Raw genomic sequence first — 17,174 nt, forward strand, 5'->3', positions numbered from 1 at the left:
CAACCTTCCGGTTACTAGTCCAACGCTCTAACCACTAGGTTACTTGCTGCCCCACTTAGAATACAGACACTTTATATAGCATACTTTACAGGGATGAATACTTGTAACACAATCATTATAATTTAGTCTGCAGAATTAAGTGTGCAAAACAGAGAAGAGAAAGAAAATAATTGAGATCACATGACCTTGAAGGTAGGAGAGGCAACTCAGTACCTCATCTGTTTATGAATGTAACTTTTTTTTATTACACCATATTACTACATTACAATTTTAGTAATTAGCAAACAAATGATTATAGATGCACCCCACCCAAACATCCTAATTTAGACAGGCAGCCCAATTCTGATCTTTTTTCCACTAATTGGTCTTTTGACCAATCACATTTTCACATCCTCTCTCCAGGGGGTTGGTACAAAGTGGATGTTTCCTGTTTTTCAGGGATACAATATTTTTAACCAAAGCTTCCATTTCCCCTGAAAAAACAGATGTGGGAACTCCGTTCAGGCGTCTTTTTACACCTGCCACATTAGGTTATTTCAAATCAGATCTTTTTCAGCGCTGATCCGATTGGTAAAAATACCAATTAAAGATCAGAATTAGTCTGGCTGTCTACATGCAGCAATAGTAAGTAACCTTAATCCTCCTACTGATACCACATTTACATCATGGGAATCCAGTGTGTCCAGCAAAATACCTATTTTTTAAGTCTTCCAGTTCAGTTGACTTCAATGTTCTTTTTAATTTTTTTTTACTCTGTTACACACCATTCAATTTCACCATCGCATTTCACCAGTTCCTCAACCAATGTGACCTCTAGCCTTTAACCTCTCTCACAGATGACCTCGATGACGCTCTGCTCCATGGGAGCGGGGTCCAGGCAACGGTGGGCAGTGCTGCCCACTATCTCATCGAGCAGGAAGTGGACCAGGTTCTCATCGGAGACAAAGCGCCAGAGGTACATCTGCAGGTAGTGGCAGTCCACCTGAATCTGTTGCAGGCCATAACGACCAAAGGTACGCAGGCGGACACACTCCAGGAACGTCTTCAGACTGATCTTTATGATTCCCGTCAACACAGAGACCTGAGAGCAGAGAGATCAAGACAGAAAGAGTTGAGGCAATAAAAAGGCTAATGGAGGGGGGGCAGGGAACCAGAGCTCTGTGTCCAAACCACTCACTACCCACCTTGTTAAACTCCACAGGACTGAATATTTCAACCCGCTCAGAGAAGAGCTTGTGTATGTTACTCAGGAGATTGGTATCCATAGGAGCACTGCAGAGAGACAAAACCGTTCTTAAATCTTTATCCATTGGGGAAGATAGCAATCATCCTAACATTTGACTGACCCTGCCTCTGCCAAACCTCCACACATTGTGATGGGGTGTATATTATGTCATTATAAACATATTGTGTGTTAGGCAACTGTTGTTCAGGTACCTAGGTGTGTAGCTAGGGGCATAGCGGGTTTGCTGCCTCGAACTGCTATAGACGGAGAAGGTCCTTTTGCTGGAGTCACTGCTGTGGGCTTTCCTCACCCCCTCCTCATAGAGAAGACCCACCTGTAGGGCAACACAGGGAGAGAGGGACAGATCAGGGAGTAGTAAAGCTGTTAAGATTCCTAGCACTGATGTTGCTTTTGTCCACTCACAATTATACAGTAATTACAGTTTTCCCACATTGTAAAGCATGTTTACCAAAGGGTTTTAAATAGATAACGGGCCTTACCTGCACATCAATAGAGGTGGTATCCTCCACCACTCTCTTCATCACAGCACGGACATTCCGGGGCTCGATGGTGTTGACCCAGTCTCGTGTCTCCACACTCTTTCTCAGCATCTGGGATATGATCAGGCCCTGAACCTGTCCACAGCAACAGAGAAGGGGTCAGCAGAGAAATAGAAGGACGAGGCCTGAAGTGGCCATTTGCAGCAATAGTCATTTGTTGGTAAGAAGGTGGGAAAATGTGTACCTTGACATAATGGTTCAGTAGCCTCTGTGCTGCCTCTCTGGCCTCTCCACATAAAGCTGTGACTGCAGTTACAGGAGAGTGATGCTGTGAACACAAGAGAAACGAGAGGATATAACAGCATGTGTAGTAGCATGTGATACACATTTCTCATGACTAAAGAGGACTTTTTTTTCTTACATTCCCACCAATTGCTTTCAAGAAATCTTCAGAAGTTCATTGGCACATTTACCTGCACGAGGAACTGTTCGTCTGTGAGGGTGAGGATGTAGGTGATGGTGGAGGTTTCATAGTCCAGGCAGAGGCGTGACAGCAGCAGTAGGAGGGCAGGGGGTGTAGAGCCGCCCCGGTCTCCTGCACTCTCACAGAACTGACGCGAGGACTGGCACACAAACTTAATGAAGTTAACCACCAGGCTCTCACGCACACCGTGGCTACAAAACTCCCCCTGAAGAAAGAGAGAGAGGAGAAAAAGATCCAACCGGGATGTCAATGTTAACATACAGTTAGTTACATAAATGGCATTAAAAATATTATGGGGCCAACTAACTAACCACCAATAGCATGAATATTCATCTAGCTCACCTTGAAGTAAGGCTTGTTGGAGAAGGTGATGTCCTTTGCAGTAAAAAGGTGCACGGATGCCAGGACTGACTTGATCTGATTGAGAATGGAGGCAGACAGAGTGGAGAGGAGCTCTGGCAAGCTGGCCGGAGCATCTTTCCCGGTGGCTGTCCCCCCTAGATGAGACCCACCTCCGGCTGAGCTTCCACCCAGCCGAGGGGCTGCTAGGGCCTGCCTCACGTCTGTCAGGCTGTTCAGGTAGAAGCTCTGCAGGGCTGCCAGGTACTGCTTGATCCTCTCCCTGGCTGCTCGCACTACGATCTCAGTCCCCTGGCTGGGCACAGCAGACCCAGGCAGCAGTTTGGCCACGGCCTGGAGCCTGCGGTGGAAACGGTCCAGAGCCCGGACCAGGAGAGAGTTGTCCCCAACACTTTTCTCCTCCTGTATCCTCCTCTCAACCAGGGAGAAGTAGCGGGTGGCCAGGGCATCCACAAAAGCATACAACTTGCCAATAGCCATCTGGGGGATGTTTTTGGAGGCCATTTCACCCTCTTGCGGACGGTTGACAAACAACTCTTGGTACGAGGCAATGACCAAGCAAAGGCTGCTGACGAATTCATTGCAACCTCTGTCTATGAATTCCAGAATATCAGTCCTTGAGCTGGGAGAGAGGAAGGGATTTTTTAGAGAGGAGGGGCCAGTGGGAGATCCAGCAGTGGGTTCAACTGACAATCTGCGGGCGGGGCCAGTGTAGGGATCTGTCACTGCTGTGGGTCCAGAGGACAATGGTGGTCTCAGCTCCGCCTCCAGTCCTAGGAGGTCTGCTTCCAATCGTGACTGGGCGTGACTCAGGAACTTGTCACAGAGTTCCTCTGCCGGCTCATCCAGCTGCAGCAGAAGTTCCACACACTCTGAAAGGTCCTTCGCACTCGAACCTCCATCTCTGCAAACACATGCAACACCAAACAAAGATGAGGCATTCATGCAGTTATAGTGTAGTATTAACCACGTTTCCATCCACAATTTCTATGCGAGTAAAGTCATAACGTACAAAACAAAATCACGACAGCTGTGATGGAAACAGGAAGTTTCGAGTATGGCGACATGGTGGGATCTTTTTGTTAATTACAATTAATTATGTGAGAAGTGGCGGTGGAAACGCCTTTATGCACAAATATTAATATAATAACCATCATATCGAAGTAAACTTGGAGTCATGCGATGATATGGTGTGTGGTCCTCCCACTACGACTCGGGAAATCATGCAGTTTATTAGGCTACAGATGAAATATGTTTTTATGAACTTCATAGGGTGCTGAAAGTGCACGGTGACGAGCTTGATGCTCCTTTCCAATAAATATCGAAGGTCTTATTGACATGATGATCGATGCTTGACTGCCGTTTGACAAATAAAAATATTCTCGCACGTATCCATAATAATCTCATCAACCACACTGTATCTGTGAGCTGTTGACTAGAGCGCATGTGCCAAGACCAGGGAAGGCACATTTGCTATTTAACAAAACCGTTTTTTTTACAAAACTATCGGTAGAGCTGAAAATACGATGGAAACACATTTAACTTTATATTTTTATTTGGTACATGAAAACGAAAGCGAAAAAGTACATTTTGTGTGCACTACGTCATGATTTTTAATCCACAAAAGGTCAATTTGGTGGAAACACACCACTGGTGGGAATATGTGCATATTTTCTTTATGTGAATGGAAACCTAGCTACTGCTATATAATATGAACCAGAAATTAAAATTAAAACACCATTGTTTTGCAACCATACCAAAGTGAATACCAACTGAACGTTTCCTGAGACTCCTACCTGAATTTCTGCCTAAGCTCCTGTGCCAACTTGTCCATGATGGCATGACAGTCATCCTGGATGCCCCTGAAGGAGGGCATGTGGCTGTACTGCTGCAGCACGCAGCGGGCACGGCGATGGGAGCTCACTGCCTGGGCATAGGCCTGCAGCTCCAGGCACTTATTCAGCCTGGCAGGCAGCTCAAACAGGAACTGCAGCTTCCTCAGGAGAGTGTGGACTCCTGGGTGAGGGGTGGGGGGGGGCTGCGTTTAGACAGGCTGCCCAATTCAGATATTTTTCCCACTAATTGGTCTTTTCACCAATCACATTTTTTTCAGAGCTGATCTGATGGTCAAGTGACCAGTTCGTGAAAAAAATATCAGAATTGGGCTGCCTGTCTTAACACCGTAGTAGACAATAATGTGTATAAACCCTGGATGACTGACAGAGGGCGCTGTATTGAAGACACTGCCCAGCCATCTTGGTACTCGTCCTCCATTGTAAAGCTATAAAAATGCATTTATTAATGTCTACATTCGTTATTGACACGTTTACTCTATTACAGACAGCTAAATGCATACTTTAATGATATTATGTGAGCTAAACATAAAAATAAACATTTAAAATGTATATAAAAACATTTTCCTTCAAGTATTTTTTATTTTTTGTACTATTGTTACCATCCCCACTTCAATAAAAATTACTTAAATACATGTACTTTTGTCCTTAAAACATTTAATTGAAATACTGTAGAGTTCCATTCATTCCTATGGAGGACTGCTCCTACTGGGGAGTGCCAATATGGCCAACCGATGGCTTCAAAGCCTCAATGGCCAATACATAGCATCAGCAATCTAGGGTTTATATACATAATTAGTAGTAGCGTATTATGAAGTGGTTCACAGTCCACACAAGTAGTCTTACAATGATAGATATATGACCAAGAAATACGATTTGTTTATCTAGTTTTCATTTCAGGCGGTTGAGGCGTCACCTCGGGTTTCATTACCAACCTGACAGTTTGGTGATCTGTGCATGCTGGTCCTGAAGGGTCCCACTGATGCGTGCACTGAAATCTGTGATAGAAGCCATGTTGGTAGAGAGACAGTCCATTTCATCCTCCATCTTCTTAAAATCATTCTTCATTTTTCTGATTGTGTCTAGTAGGAGAAGATGAGGACATTCATTAATTCATCACATGGTATACAGTATGTGCACAGAACAGAGTGAGACCAACATGATCCAATTCAACAACATGATGTCCAACGCATTGCATACACTATCACCTATTGTCTTACCTGTGGCAGAGATGAACTTGTTGTAGTTCTCATACACCAATGTCTGCATGTCACTGTCCAAGGAGCGGATCTGCTTCACCATGCAGCTCTCCTGGTCCATCAGCTCTCCGAGGGAACATTCTCTCCTGAGCTGCAGACACCAATAGGACTCAAAGGTCAGTTTTGAAGACAACAGACAGCTACTGTACTACCTGGATGACACCAATCATTTCTATATACACTAGATGACAGGTGTTTTGTAGCCTCTATCTTGGCACTCCCTCACCATTGTAAAACATATTTAGGAAGCTATATAAATGTATTTATTAATATCTACATTTGCTTTTGCCACGTTTATTCTATTACAGACACCTTAATGCATACTTTTAAATGATACTATACAAATTAAATATACATTTACACTACCGTTCAAAAGTTTGGGGTCACTTAGAAATGTCCTTGTTTTTGAAAGAAAAGCAATTATTTTGTCCATAAAAATAACATAAAATTGATCAGATATACAGTGTAGACATTGTTAATGTTGTAAATGACTATTGTAGCTGGAAACGGCTGATTTTTAATGGAATATCTACATAGGCGTGCTGAGGCCCATTATCAGCAACCATCACTCCTGTGTTCCAATGGCATGTTGTGTTAGCTATTCCAAGTTTATAATTTTTAAGGGCTAATTGACCATTAGAAAACCCTTTTGCAATTATGTTAGCACAGCTGAAAACTGTTGTTCTGACTAAAGAAGCAATAAAACTGTCCTTCTTTAGACTAGTTGAGTATCTGGAGCATCAGCATTTGTGGGTTCGATTACAGGCTCAAAATGGCCAGAAACAAAGACCTTTCTTCTGAAACTCGTCAGTCTATTCTTGTTCTGAGAAATGAACGCTATTCCATGCGAGAAATTGTCAAGAAACTGAAGATCTTGTACAATGCTGTGTACTACTCCCTTCACAGAACAGCGCAAACTGGCTCTAACCAGAATAGAAAGCGGAGCGGGAGGCCCCGGTGCACAAATGAGCAAGGGGACAAGTACATTAGAGTGTCTAGTTTGAGAAACAGACGCCTCACAAGTCCTCAACTAGCAGCTTCATTAAATAGTATCCGCAAAACACCAGTCTCAACGTCAACAGTGAAGAGGCGACTCCGGGATGCTGGCCTTCTAGGCAGAGTTCCTCTGTCCAGTGTCTGTGTTCTTTTTCCCATCTTAATCTTTTCTTTTTACTGGCTAGTCTGAGATATGGCTTTTTCTTTGCAAATCTGCCTAGAAGGCCAGCATCCCGGAGTCGCCTCTTCACTGTTGACGTTGAGACTGGTGTTTTGCTGATGCTTTAGATACTCAACTAGTCTAAAGAATTACAGTTTTATTGCTTCTTTAATCAGAACAACAGTTTTCAGCTGTGCTAACATAATTGCAAAAGGGTTTTCTAATGATCAATTAGCCTTTTAAAATGATAAACTTGGATTAGTTAACACAACGTACCATTGGAACACAGGAGTGATGGTTGCTGATATTGGGCCTCTGTATGCCTATATTCCATCATATTCCATAAAAAATCAGCTGTTTCCAGCTACAATAGTAATTTACAACATTAACAATGTCTACACTGTATTGCTGATCAATTTGATGTTATTTTAATGGAGAGAAATGTGATTTTCTTTCAAAACAACATTTCTAAGTGACCCCAAACTTTTGAATGGTAGTGTATATACAAACAAAGTATCATTTTTGGAAAGTTCATATCTTTCTGTGTCCACTACACCAAAAAAATGCTTAAATACATGTAATTTTTATAATACATTTAATTAAAAATAATGTAGAATTATATTCTTTCCTATGGAGTACTGCATCTTCTGGGGAGTGCCAATATGGCCGACCGGTGCCTTCGAAGACTGTCATTGGCCAATACATTGCGTCAGCAATCCAGGGTCTTGTTTATATACACCACTTGGTGACACCAATGACAGACAAGCAGTTGGCTCCCTCGTACGGTAAAATAATAGCAATCCTTTGCCACTGTAAAAGCACGTTTTGCCTTTCACTTATTGTCTTATGGTCAGTGAATAGCGAGCTATATATGTCGCATCCAGACACAGAAACTGGATTTTACCTTATTGAGATAAACCTCAGGATCGAAATGCGGCCCGTTGATATCGCAAGGATCCATGGACTCAGCTTGATCCACGGTCTTTCCTTCCTCGTTCAGCCCATAGTAGAGCTTCAACATACCGTGCACTCTGCGCTTCCGCGCTGGGTCGGAGTCAGGTGGGGTGGTGCCCGGAGGCGTAGCATTAATATCCCCGTCCATTTTGACCGAATATCTGCGAAACAAACCAAATAATAGCTAGCTTAATACAACTGACAGCCACCTAAACAGACAACCAGCTATGTTACCCGACACTACCAAACCTGCAAGAGAATTACCGTACTGTCATGACGAGATGCTTGTAAAACACGAGCCAGTAGGTGGCAGCAAGGACTCAAGGAACACAAAATCAAGACATTAAGGCCCTGATATGGACAAACGTTTTTATTGTAAAAATGAACAAAAAAAAGTTTCAAATAAAAATATAAAATTTAAGTTTCACCGTTTTGTCAAAACAGTATAAAGCTGAATAAAAAGGTTTAATGGGTTTGACTAAACCTACAGCCACTTGTTTAGTTTGGTAGTGCACATTATAGAAATTACAAAGAAAACTGAAGTTAAAGGGTTTGATATATTTGACTGTCTCAATGTGTACACACGAGGTCATGTAAATTTATAGCAAAACGAGCAGATAAAAAGGAATATAGCAACATTCTGGTGATCATGTTTAACAGACAAACAAGCCAACACAAATACCAGGTTAGTCTCTCAATACCAAATTAATACTGAAACAAAAGGCACTTGGTCGAGACTGCATTGTAAATGAATAAGGCTTCAAATGACCCAATGCCTAATTTGTGTGAGAAAGACAGAGATCGGTGTATGAGAGTCAAAAGGTATTACTCCAATAATATCAATAATTACCAAATGTAAAAACCACAGTATTTTAGATATCAACAGTGCAGTCTAAGATAGTCATGCGCACATAAAAGCAAGAGTACACTACAATTGATTTAAAATAGAGAGCTTGACTTAGGAACAATGAATTAGACCATTTTGTTGTTCTGATTCTTTTGTAGGTTTGCATAATTGACTATCAGTTATAACAGTAGAAACCACATTCTTCAGTTTGTATTAACACTAAATTGCATCAGAGATATACAGTAGAATCGCTCCTCTCATACTGACACACTGAGGAGATGCCAGCAGGAAACATCCTCTTCTTAAATGGACAGCACCTAAGTCAAACTGCCCTTGCATGTTGTACAATATAACAATAACAAAAAGTGAAATCTAAAACCACTTGGAAAAGGGTGCAGTCTGGAATATGGTTGACCTTGTGATTTCTGGGAGGACACAGATTCAGTCTCATGGTCATCATGGACTATGTTTAGCACAGAGCAGCATAGACTACTGCAGGAAACATGTTTGTTTTGGTACAAAGACTGAGGTTTGAGCAATATATAAATGCAGAGCCTTCAATATCGCCCTCCTTTTAGACAATACCCCATGCTGTTTGGGTTCCCAAGAGTGTTGCATACGTCTCAATGGGCGATACTGTACGTAGTCATAGTAGATCAATTCCATCTGAGGGAGAACAGTAAAAAGATCCCTTATCACAAGGGTAAAGATACAAAGTGGTGCAACTGAATGTTACTATTACTCCACAGTTTCATATTAAAACTACCAATAGGTAGCCGGTTCAACTTGACCTGTGAAGCAACACTCAACATCACCTAAAGAATGTCAATATTCTCATCCAACTTCATATACACACAATTATGCATAAATATTTATTCACACTTAAATCCCCACTCTTGGTCCATTGTGTTTCCGCAAACAAGATATATGCAAGGAGTTGGCGTTTCTTTCTTTCTCCTCTCAATCTTAACATGCATGTTCATTTTTAGTCTCCAGTTAGCATTGAGCAGTGCCTATACTGGAGATGGAGGATCACCGTTGCTCCAAACTCTCTTGCACCTGTACTGCGGAATATGTTGGTGGCTGTGCCTGCCTGGTGAAGAAGGAAGCAGCCCTCTTTGGCTTCAGACGTTTGATTTCTTTACCTGCCGGATCAACAAATACATTTAACAGTTAGTTTTACAACCTTACCTGATATCTAACAAGTGAAACTTACACTACCTGGCCAAAAGAATGTGGACACCTGCTCATCAAATATCTCATTCCAAAATCATTGGCATTAATATGGAGTTGGTCCCCCCCCTTTGCTGCCATAACAGCCCCCACTCGTCTTGGAAGGCTTTCCACTAGACGTTGGAACATTGCTGCGGGGACTTGCTTCCATTCAGCCACAAGGGCATGAGTGAGGTTTGGGCACTGACATTGGGCGATTAGGCCTGGTTCACAGTCGGCGTTCCAATTCATCCCAAAGGTGTTCGATGGAGTTGAGGTAAGCGCTCTGTGCAGTCCAGTCCTTCTACATCGATCTTGACAAACCATTTCTGTATAGACCTCCCTTTGTGCACGTGGGCAATTAAGAAAACAAATACATATAAATAATGCTGAAACAGGAAAGGGACTTCCCCAAACTGTTGCCACAAAATTGGAAGCACAGAATCGTCATAGTTCCAGTGAAAGGGGAATCTTAACGCTAACGGGCCTAGCCTGAAACATGGAAAACAGCCCCAGACCATTATTACACATCCACCAAACTTTACAGTTAACGTTCTCCTGGCATCCGCGAAGCCCAGATTCATCCGCCGGACTGCCAGATGGTGAAGCGCGATTCATCACTCCAGAGAACGCGTTTCTACTGCTCCAGAGTCCAATGGCGGCGAGCTTTATACCACTCCAGCCGACGCTTGGCATTGCGCATGGTGATCTTAGGCTTGTGTGCGGCTGCTTGGCCATGGAAACCCATTTCATGAAGCTCCCGGTGAGCAGTTATTGTGTTGACGTTGCTTCCAGAGGCAGTTTGGAACTCGGTAGTAATTGTTGCAACTGATGAGACGTTTTTTTACGCGCTTCAGGACTCGGCGGTCCCGTTCTGTGAATTTGTGTGGCCTACCACTCCGTGGCTGAGCCGTTGTTGCTCCTAGACGTTTCCACTTCACAATAACAGCACTTAGTTGACTGGTGCAGCTCTAGCAGGGCAGAAATTTGATGAACTGACTTGTTGGAAAGGTCGTATCCTATGACGGTGCCACATTGAAAGTCACTGAGCTCTTCAGTACGGGCCATTCTACTGCCCATGTTTGTCTATGGAGATTGCATGTCTGTGTGCTCGATTTTATACATCGGTCAGCAACGGTGTGGCTGAAATGGCCAAATCCACTCATTTCAAGGGGTGTCCACATACTTTGTGCATATGGATGGTTAATACTGACTAAATGAACGGCATGCATGATTCTCCCTCCCCAGACTAACCGTTGTCCACATAGCTGATGGTGTTCAGTGTATGGACCCGACTGCACACCACACTGTTCTGCCTACGCAGTTTGCCACGGCGACCGTTCCCTTCTCCGCCACTGCCCCCCGCCTGTCCAGCAGGCTGATGGGATGGACCGACATCGCCGTCTGTTTCCGTGGTCGTCCCTCCTTCGGCTGCAGAACGTAGCTCCACACAGAACTCGATAAGGCCGCTCATAAGCTCTGCCTAGAGGTACAAGGAGGGAACAAAGACTAGTAGGAATTCTGGTCACTTCAAGGGAATCTATGACCGCCTACTAAGGAAAAGCACAATGAGAAATAGAAGTTAAGTTTAGGTTTTAATACTTGTTTTGAGTAGATCTTCAGTAACTTGTTGACAGGGGTGCCAGCCTCCTCCCCATCGAATTCGAGCCACAGGATGTGTGAGTCACCCTCCCCTTCAGGATAGCTGTGGTCCCAAGACAGCTCACTGAAGCGCAGGCCTAGGAGCACGTGCTGTCATGGAGTAGGGATGCATCAGAGAGAGAGGCAGAAAGGGAGAGGGTTGGGTCATTCAGTGAAAAGTATTTTTGCATTGATAAAGGATCCCTCTGGTTCATGCCAATACTTAATTCACACAGAATAAAATAGGTAATATTCTTCTTGTTATGGAAAGGAGTTATCATTAATTTTAACTTGACATTATTCCAGGTCTAACCTTCTCTTTGACGTTCATTACATACACCCCCTCCAGACTGATCCCCACATTGACAGCTTTCCGTCCTGCTCTATAAAGAATCCCCTGGGCTGGCTTGTCGATCTCCCCCGAGAAGAAAGCACACCTGCCCAGAAAAAAAATCAAACTCACACTAGTGAGGCGTGATGCAAGTGGCACAAGAAGATAGAAACTGAATGTGTTCCATGCACCATGCAGTTGAGGTCATTTTGTCCAGCTTGTTCCTTACCCGTAGTAAGGCAGAGAGTGGCATGTGCTGAGGTACTGGCGTATACGCTGAGTGGGCTCCAGGGGGGTGCTGCCTGAGGTGCTGATCTTGCGATATTCCTCCAACAGGTTGCGCTCTAGCCCTGCCTGACGGCCCCCTTTCCCCCTCAGGGTAGAGAACAGCCCCCCACCTCCCCCTGAAACATGTACAGGCAGGAAGGATATCAGCTTCTTCTCCCTGAGTGAGTTGGGAGAAGAGGCAATAATCAAGGCATTGAAAAAAATTATTGAGTTATACAGGTATTGAAAATAATTATGAGTTATACAACATAATAACTTCGAGGCAGATGTTCAAATCCCTGGCATAGATTACCTTAAAGCAGCCGTGGCTTTCTGGTCATCCAGACCGATACCCAGCTCCAGAGCAAAAGACAGTGCGCCCAAACCCATCCAGGTCTCAGGGTCACAGGGGAAGCGGCCAGCGAGGATGTTAACCCGTGCCTCATCATAAAGTAGTCTCAACACCCCCTCGTCTTCAATCTAGAGGGAAAGGCCATGCAATGACAGATGGAATATAGGAGGATCCAAACAGAAACAAGGGCATTTGGGTAATTTCCATGTAAAAGGACCCATGAGCACCAACATGTGAAGTTCATAAGAGCATCTCAAATTGAGTGTCAAATGAAAGCTAAGTTATATTTCAGAAATTAAGGCATATACATACTTTTAAACCATTTTCCATTCTAAAATTAAGAATAAGCAATGGCTTTGATTTCTGGTCAAACAAATAGAAAAACAAAACATTCCCAGAAAGGCTTAAAAAGGTATTAGAAATAAATCTAAAACAATGTTGAAGACCCATGCCAACGAATAAACACATAGTTAAAGAAATTGTTCTGCCTTCTGTAAGTTTAAGAAACATTGCGCCTTAAAATTCCATTACCAAAACCCCACATATCTTTAAGATATTTTCTAATTTCTCTCCCTCATGAGGAAGGATAATGAAAGTTCAGAAGTAACAAGTAAAGGCAGACCTATCAATTAGTTAGTGTTTCTACTGATACCAATTTTGTTGATGAATTATTCAGTGATTAAAACTCAATTCCGTTAACGATTTGGTAACGGAATTTCAGCAATTGAATTGGCTATAATGGGAAATCACTAGTAATCAAACCAGTTGTGTTCACAAGCTTGGACAGTAAATAAGAGTATTGTTTAGTACAGTAAAGAAAGAAAAAAAAGCATAGTAATGTACAGTAGAGTAAAGTTCAGAACACTATAACGTACTCTATTGTAATTTACCTTGATGTCTATACTTTTGGGTCAGATTTGGTCCAGTCCAACTAAATTTGGTCTTGTTTAGGGACAGATCTCATTAAAATACTAGCCAGTGTGTAGAATAATACCCAAATATGCAAAGGCGGATATTGCATATTTATACTTTTGTCTACCCATTTAAACGATACATCACCATGAAGAGAAGGACATTCATAACTATAATTATGCATTTATGCAGAAGTTTGTGTGTCGGGGGGCTAGGGTTAGTCTTATATCTGGAGTATTTCTCCTGTCTTATCCGGTGTACTGTGTGAATTTAAGTATGCTCTCTCTAATTCTCTCTCGGAGGACCTGAGCCCTAGGACCATGCCTCAGGACTACCTGGCATGATGACTCGTTGTCCCCAGTCCACCTGGCTGTGCTGCTACTCCAGTTTCAACTGTTCTGCCTGCGGCTATTGAACCCTGACCTGTACACTATGATTACTATTATTTGACCATGCTGGTCATTCATGAACATTTGAACATCTTGGCCATGTTCTGTTATAATCTCCACCCGGCACAGCCAGAAGAGGACTGGCCACCCCTCATAGCCTGGTTCCTTCCTAGGTTTTGGCCTTTCTAGGGAGTTTTTCCTAGCCACCGTGCTTCTACACCTGCATTGCTTGCTGTTTGGGGTTTTAGGCTGGGTTTCTGTACAGCACTTTGAGATATCAGCTGATGTAAGAAGGGCTATATAAAAAAAAATTGATGTTTAGTACAGATCAGGGACTCATGATGAAATTCCATTACCGGGTGTAAATCACCTTCACTTAGACTACTGTAGTTCAATAACCAAAATAGACTTTTTCAAAGTTAATGTTTCATGTCATAGCTGACACCCCATTTGTTATGTAGACATTGTTGAATCTTAATTCAGAGCAGATATTTAACCGTTTTTGGAAAACATGGAAACAAAATAACGGAGGAAGATTTTACCGAAATTCTTTTACCAAACTCAGCATCTACCCAAATGTTCAGTGTAGATTGTTAAAAGTAGTCCTTGTGCCTAGAGTTGTATGGTTTGCATAGCATACATTTTAAGTGAAGAATCTTAGTCTCAGCGCAATTTCCGTTACCGTGGAATTTCCCTTCATCATTCTTGTAACAAACAAACTTGTGTCTGAAGGTTGGTGCTAGAGTACTCGGGTATGTGTCTACGACCAGGAAAGTATAATCTATCCATTTGACAATACAACCTTACTGATATTAAAGGAAAATGTTTTCCCAACAGCTTCATGTAAAGTTTGAGAAAATGGAACAAACAGTACCTGCAGCTCTTTAGACTTGGGATAAAACACATTCCTTCTGTACTGCAGGCTCGGCTCATCTGAAAAAAAAAAAAAAGAATACAGCATGTGGAGGGTATTACAGAACATTTTATATGATGGCAGATGTACAGTTTAGGATTAGTGATGTTGGGTCAGAGTAAACAGGAGGTCAGGTTGACAAAGTAATATGAATTCAGCAGTGGGGATGAATTTTTAACAATTTGGGGGGAAAATAACATGGGAGACAAAATATGAATCTGCTCAAAATACAGAAACAAATACAAAAACGTACAAAACAATATTTAAGAAAGTCATCCCTACACAGAGACACAGGCAGTCTCACCTTGAGATATGTCCTCCTCCGAGGCCTCAGTGAAGCGATACAGAAGGTCCTGCCACTGGCGGCACAGTTTGTAAGGCTGATGCTTCGGCTTTAACTGCAGTTCTGAGAGAGGAGGAAAAGGCAGGATGTAGACAACCAAATGTCATTTATGAAAGGATGAATAAACATTCTCATGGTATAACAAAGATCAAATGATTGGCATGACAAAGCATGCTAATCTTTAACACTATATCCACAAGTTAGACTTGGCCTAGACTAATTTTGCTGTAGTGATCTCTTCCATATTTGACAAACAATGCCAGTCTTCCAACATGACAGAGGTTCAAGAGAGAAGTATACAAATGGGCAGTGTTCCACTTGTGGCCCAAGGGCTCTACAATCTCCACACATACATGAGACAGTGAAACAGACCAGCCACAACACTATTCCTTTGTAATACAAATCAGCCCTCCCCTTGAAAAAAGCAACAAAAATGTCAAATGAATGACAAATGATTCAGTTGTTTATATTAAAATAACAGCACAGCATGTGCAGCACAGCTGTTGAGGGCTAGGGGAGGAGGAAGAGTGGTGCATTACAGAGAGAGCTGTCATTACCGAGCAGAGGAGAGCAGAGCCAGAAGGCAAAGACATCCATTGCTGAATCAGGAATGTGGAGAGCCTCCCGGACACTGTGGCCTAGCTCCTGGACACTCACACAGCCAACCCCCTCCACACACAGGTGTACAGCACTGTCACCCACCAGGTACACAAGCACATCTTGAGCTGTAGGAGAAAACACAGGGAGGGAAGTTGACATAACACTAACACAATCTTGGATCTTCCAAATAAGAAAAACAGAGGGACAAAACAATATTCTATTGTAAACACCAGACTGAAAGAAAGAAGGGAACTGACCGCGGGTGACTGAGGAGGCCACACTTCCCCTCTGTGATTTACCCTCCGATGGTTCTGGAGGAAACCTCCCACACTCATCTCCTTCCATCTGTGGGACACAAATATTAAATACTTTTATTTTGAAGGTTATTTCAGACATTTCAGACGTTACGTTGGTTGCTAGTTGGTAATTATATTCCATATTAAGGATTTGACTTACTCGTCGTTGTTTAGTCGTAAGAAAAGTTACAGCTAACGTTAGCCGCCAGTTTGACAGGCGGGATAGCGACATTTCACATCTAGCACCCTGCGCGAACAGTAGCTATTCGTACACGAGCTATGTTATCTAGTTAGTTACTAGTAGCAAGAAGTCAGCGGTGCGCTAAACCAGTAAGATTAAATTACCTTATTTTACTGACGAGGTGGTATTGACAGTGTATAACAACTTCAACAGTTTACCAGCAAACTGACAACTCTGGGGAACTGCGCCCACCGCGGTCCAGACTCCAATCCGGAAGTGTCGAGCCAGTAAAAACAAGTATTTTATACGTAAACCAAGATAAACCACAGCCTGTCGTTTCCAATTATAACAAATTAGTCATAGTAGGCAGAACAAGCAAGGAGGTGGGCAGAGCCAAGCACGAGCTAGCGAGATCCTATTGGCGTGTTCTACTAGCATATATCTGCACATGTCCATTAGGGACGCGGGAAGAGTCATTCTTTTCCCAACGCGGTTACGCCAAAACCACGCCCCGTTATTTAAAGAGACGTTCTACTACGCTCCCATTGGCTAGTTTGCGTTGTCTCACTCACAGGCAATCAGCGCTGAGACCGTGGCTACTTAACGTTACTAGCTCGGTATTTGAAGTTGTTATATTATCTTTACTAGTCTATTTTCCGGTAAAAGCATATGCGTATTATTCATAATTTCTCAAATATTTACTTTACTACAAATATTTATTTGCTACAGCCATTGAATCTGTCTTTGAGCGTCAAGGGACGTTAATGGCTAGCTCGGTCCACGACGTTATGTTGTTATATTTTTTAATCTTGAAATACAAGGGCAAATGTTATTAATCAGTGACTGAAATTTCACGCTAGGTGATATTCACTTCCGGACTTGGTGAAGGCTCAACGCGTTGTAGAACGCCCCTCTGAATAACGGGGAGTGATTTTGGCTTAACTGCGTTGGGGAAAAGAAAGTCGCGTTAGGAAACCCCTACTCCGTGCAGTGCGCGTGTGCAATAGCTCAATTCGCCTTTGCACAACTTCTAAACAACGCGATTTTTAAAAACTTTTGCAAAGGATAAATCTACAAAACTTTAATCCACTCTTTTCAT

The 17,174-nt window shown here is 42.8% G+C and overlaps 2 protein-coding genes across 3 annotated transcripts; both read right to left on the bottom strand.

Moving 5' to 3' along the window:
* Positions 1 to 186: 186 nt before the first annotated feature.
* On the bottom strand, positions 187 to 8,078 carry vps51 (VPS51 subunit of GARP complex). The gene is made up of 11 exons (XM_023987977.2): positions 7,742 to 8,078; positions 5,643 to 5,772; positions 5,358 to 5,504; positions 4,366 to 4,585; positions 2,552 to 3,473; positions 2,199 to 2,414; positions 1,970 to 2,053; positions 1,726 to 1,860; positions 1,438 to 1,559; positions 1,185 to 1,272; positions 187 to 1,081 (listed from the first exon to the last, which is right to left on the bottom strand). Exons 1-11 carry the CDS (start codon positions 7,937 to 7,939, stop codon positions 821 to 823), a joined length of 2,523 nt encoding a protein of 840 aa, XP_023843745.1. The 5' UTR covers positions 7,940 to 8,078; the 3' UTR covers positions 187 to 820.
* Positions 8,079 to 8,146: 68 nt separating this feature from the next.
* On the bottom strand, positions 8,147 to 16,503 carry frmd8 (FERM domain containing 8). Of its 2 annotated transcripts, none has more exons than XM_023987979.2 (11): positions 16,240 to 16,503; positions 15,856 to 15,943; positions 15,556 to 15,723; positions 14,960 to 15,061; positions 14,617 to 14,675; positions 12,403 to 12,569; positions 12,052 to 12,267; positions 11,805 to 11,928; positions 11,453 to 11,602; positions 11,105 to 11,333; positions 8,147 to 9,783 (listed from the first exon to the last, which is right to left on the bottom strand). In XM_023987979.2, the coding sequence occupies exons 2-11, from the start codon at positions 15,941 to 15,943 to the stop codon at positions 9,671 to 9,673; spliced, it is 1,416 nt and encodes a 471-aa protein (XP_023843747.1). In that variant the 5' UTR covers positions 16,240 to 16,503; the 3' UTR covers positions 8,147 to 9,670. The 2 variants fall into 2 exon arrangements, with proteins under 2 accessions (XP_023843747.1, XP_023843746.1); XM_023987978.1 differs by lacking the exon at positions 16,240 to 16,503 and adding an exon at positions 16,055 to 16,215.
* Between the last annotated feature and the right edge of the window lie 671 nt (positions 16,504 to 17,174).

The sequence above is a fragment of the Salvelinus sp. IW2-2015 genome, linkage group LG5 (assembly GCF_002910315.2).
Source record: "Salvelinus sp. IW2-2015 linkage group LG5, ASM291031v2, whole genome shotgun sequence".
Lineage (NCBI taxonomy): Eukaryota > Metazoa > Chordata > Actinopteri > Salmoniformes > Salmonidae > Salvelinus > Salvelinus sp. IW2-2015.

Bases quoted from the DNA above. Each gene is read 5' to 3' on its own strand.
- frmd8 (XM_023987978.1), bottom strand. From the start codon at position 16,126: ATGTCGCTATCCCGCCTGTCAAACTGGCGGCTAACGTTAGCTGTAACT. The intron at 15,944-16,054 runs GTAAGTCAAATC...TGTGTCCCACAG, and splicing joins TTACGACTAAACAACGACGA to ATGGAAGGAGATGAGTGTGG. The intron at 11,603-11,804 runs GTTAGACCTGGA...ACTCCATGACAG, and splicing joins TAATGAACGTCAAAGAGAAG to CACGTGCTCCTAGGCCTGCG.
- vps51 (XM_023987977.2), bottom strand. From the start codon at position 7,939: ATGGACGGGGATATTAATGCTACGCCTCCGGGCACCACCCCACCTGAC. The intron at 4,586-5,357 runs GTTGGTAATGAA...CCCCTCACCCAG, and splicing joins ACAGATCACCAAACTGTCAG to GAGTCCACACTCTCCTGAGG. The intron at 2,415-2,551 runs GTGAGCTAGATG...CTCTTTCTTCAG, and splicing joins CCAACAAGCCTTACTTCAAG to GGGGAGTTTTGTAGCCACGG.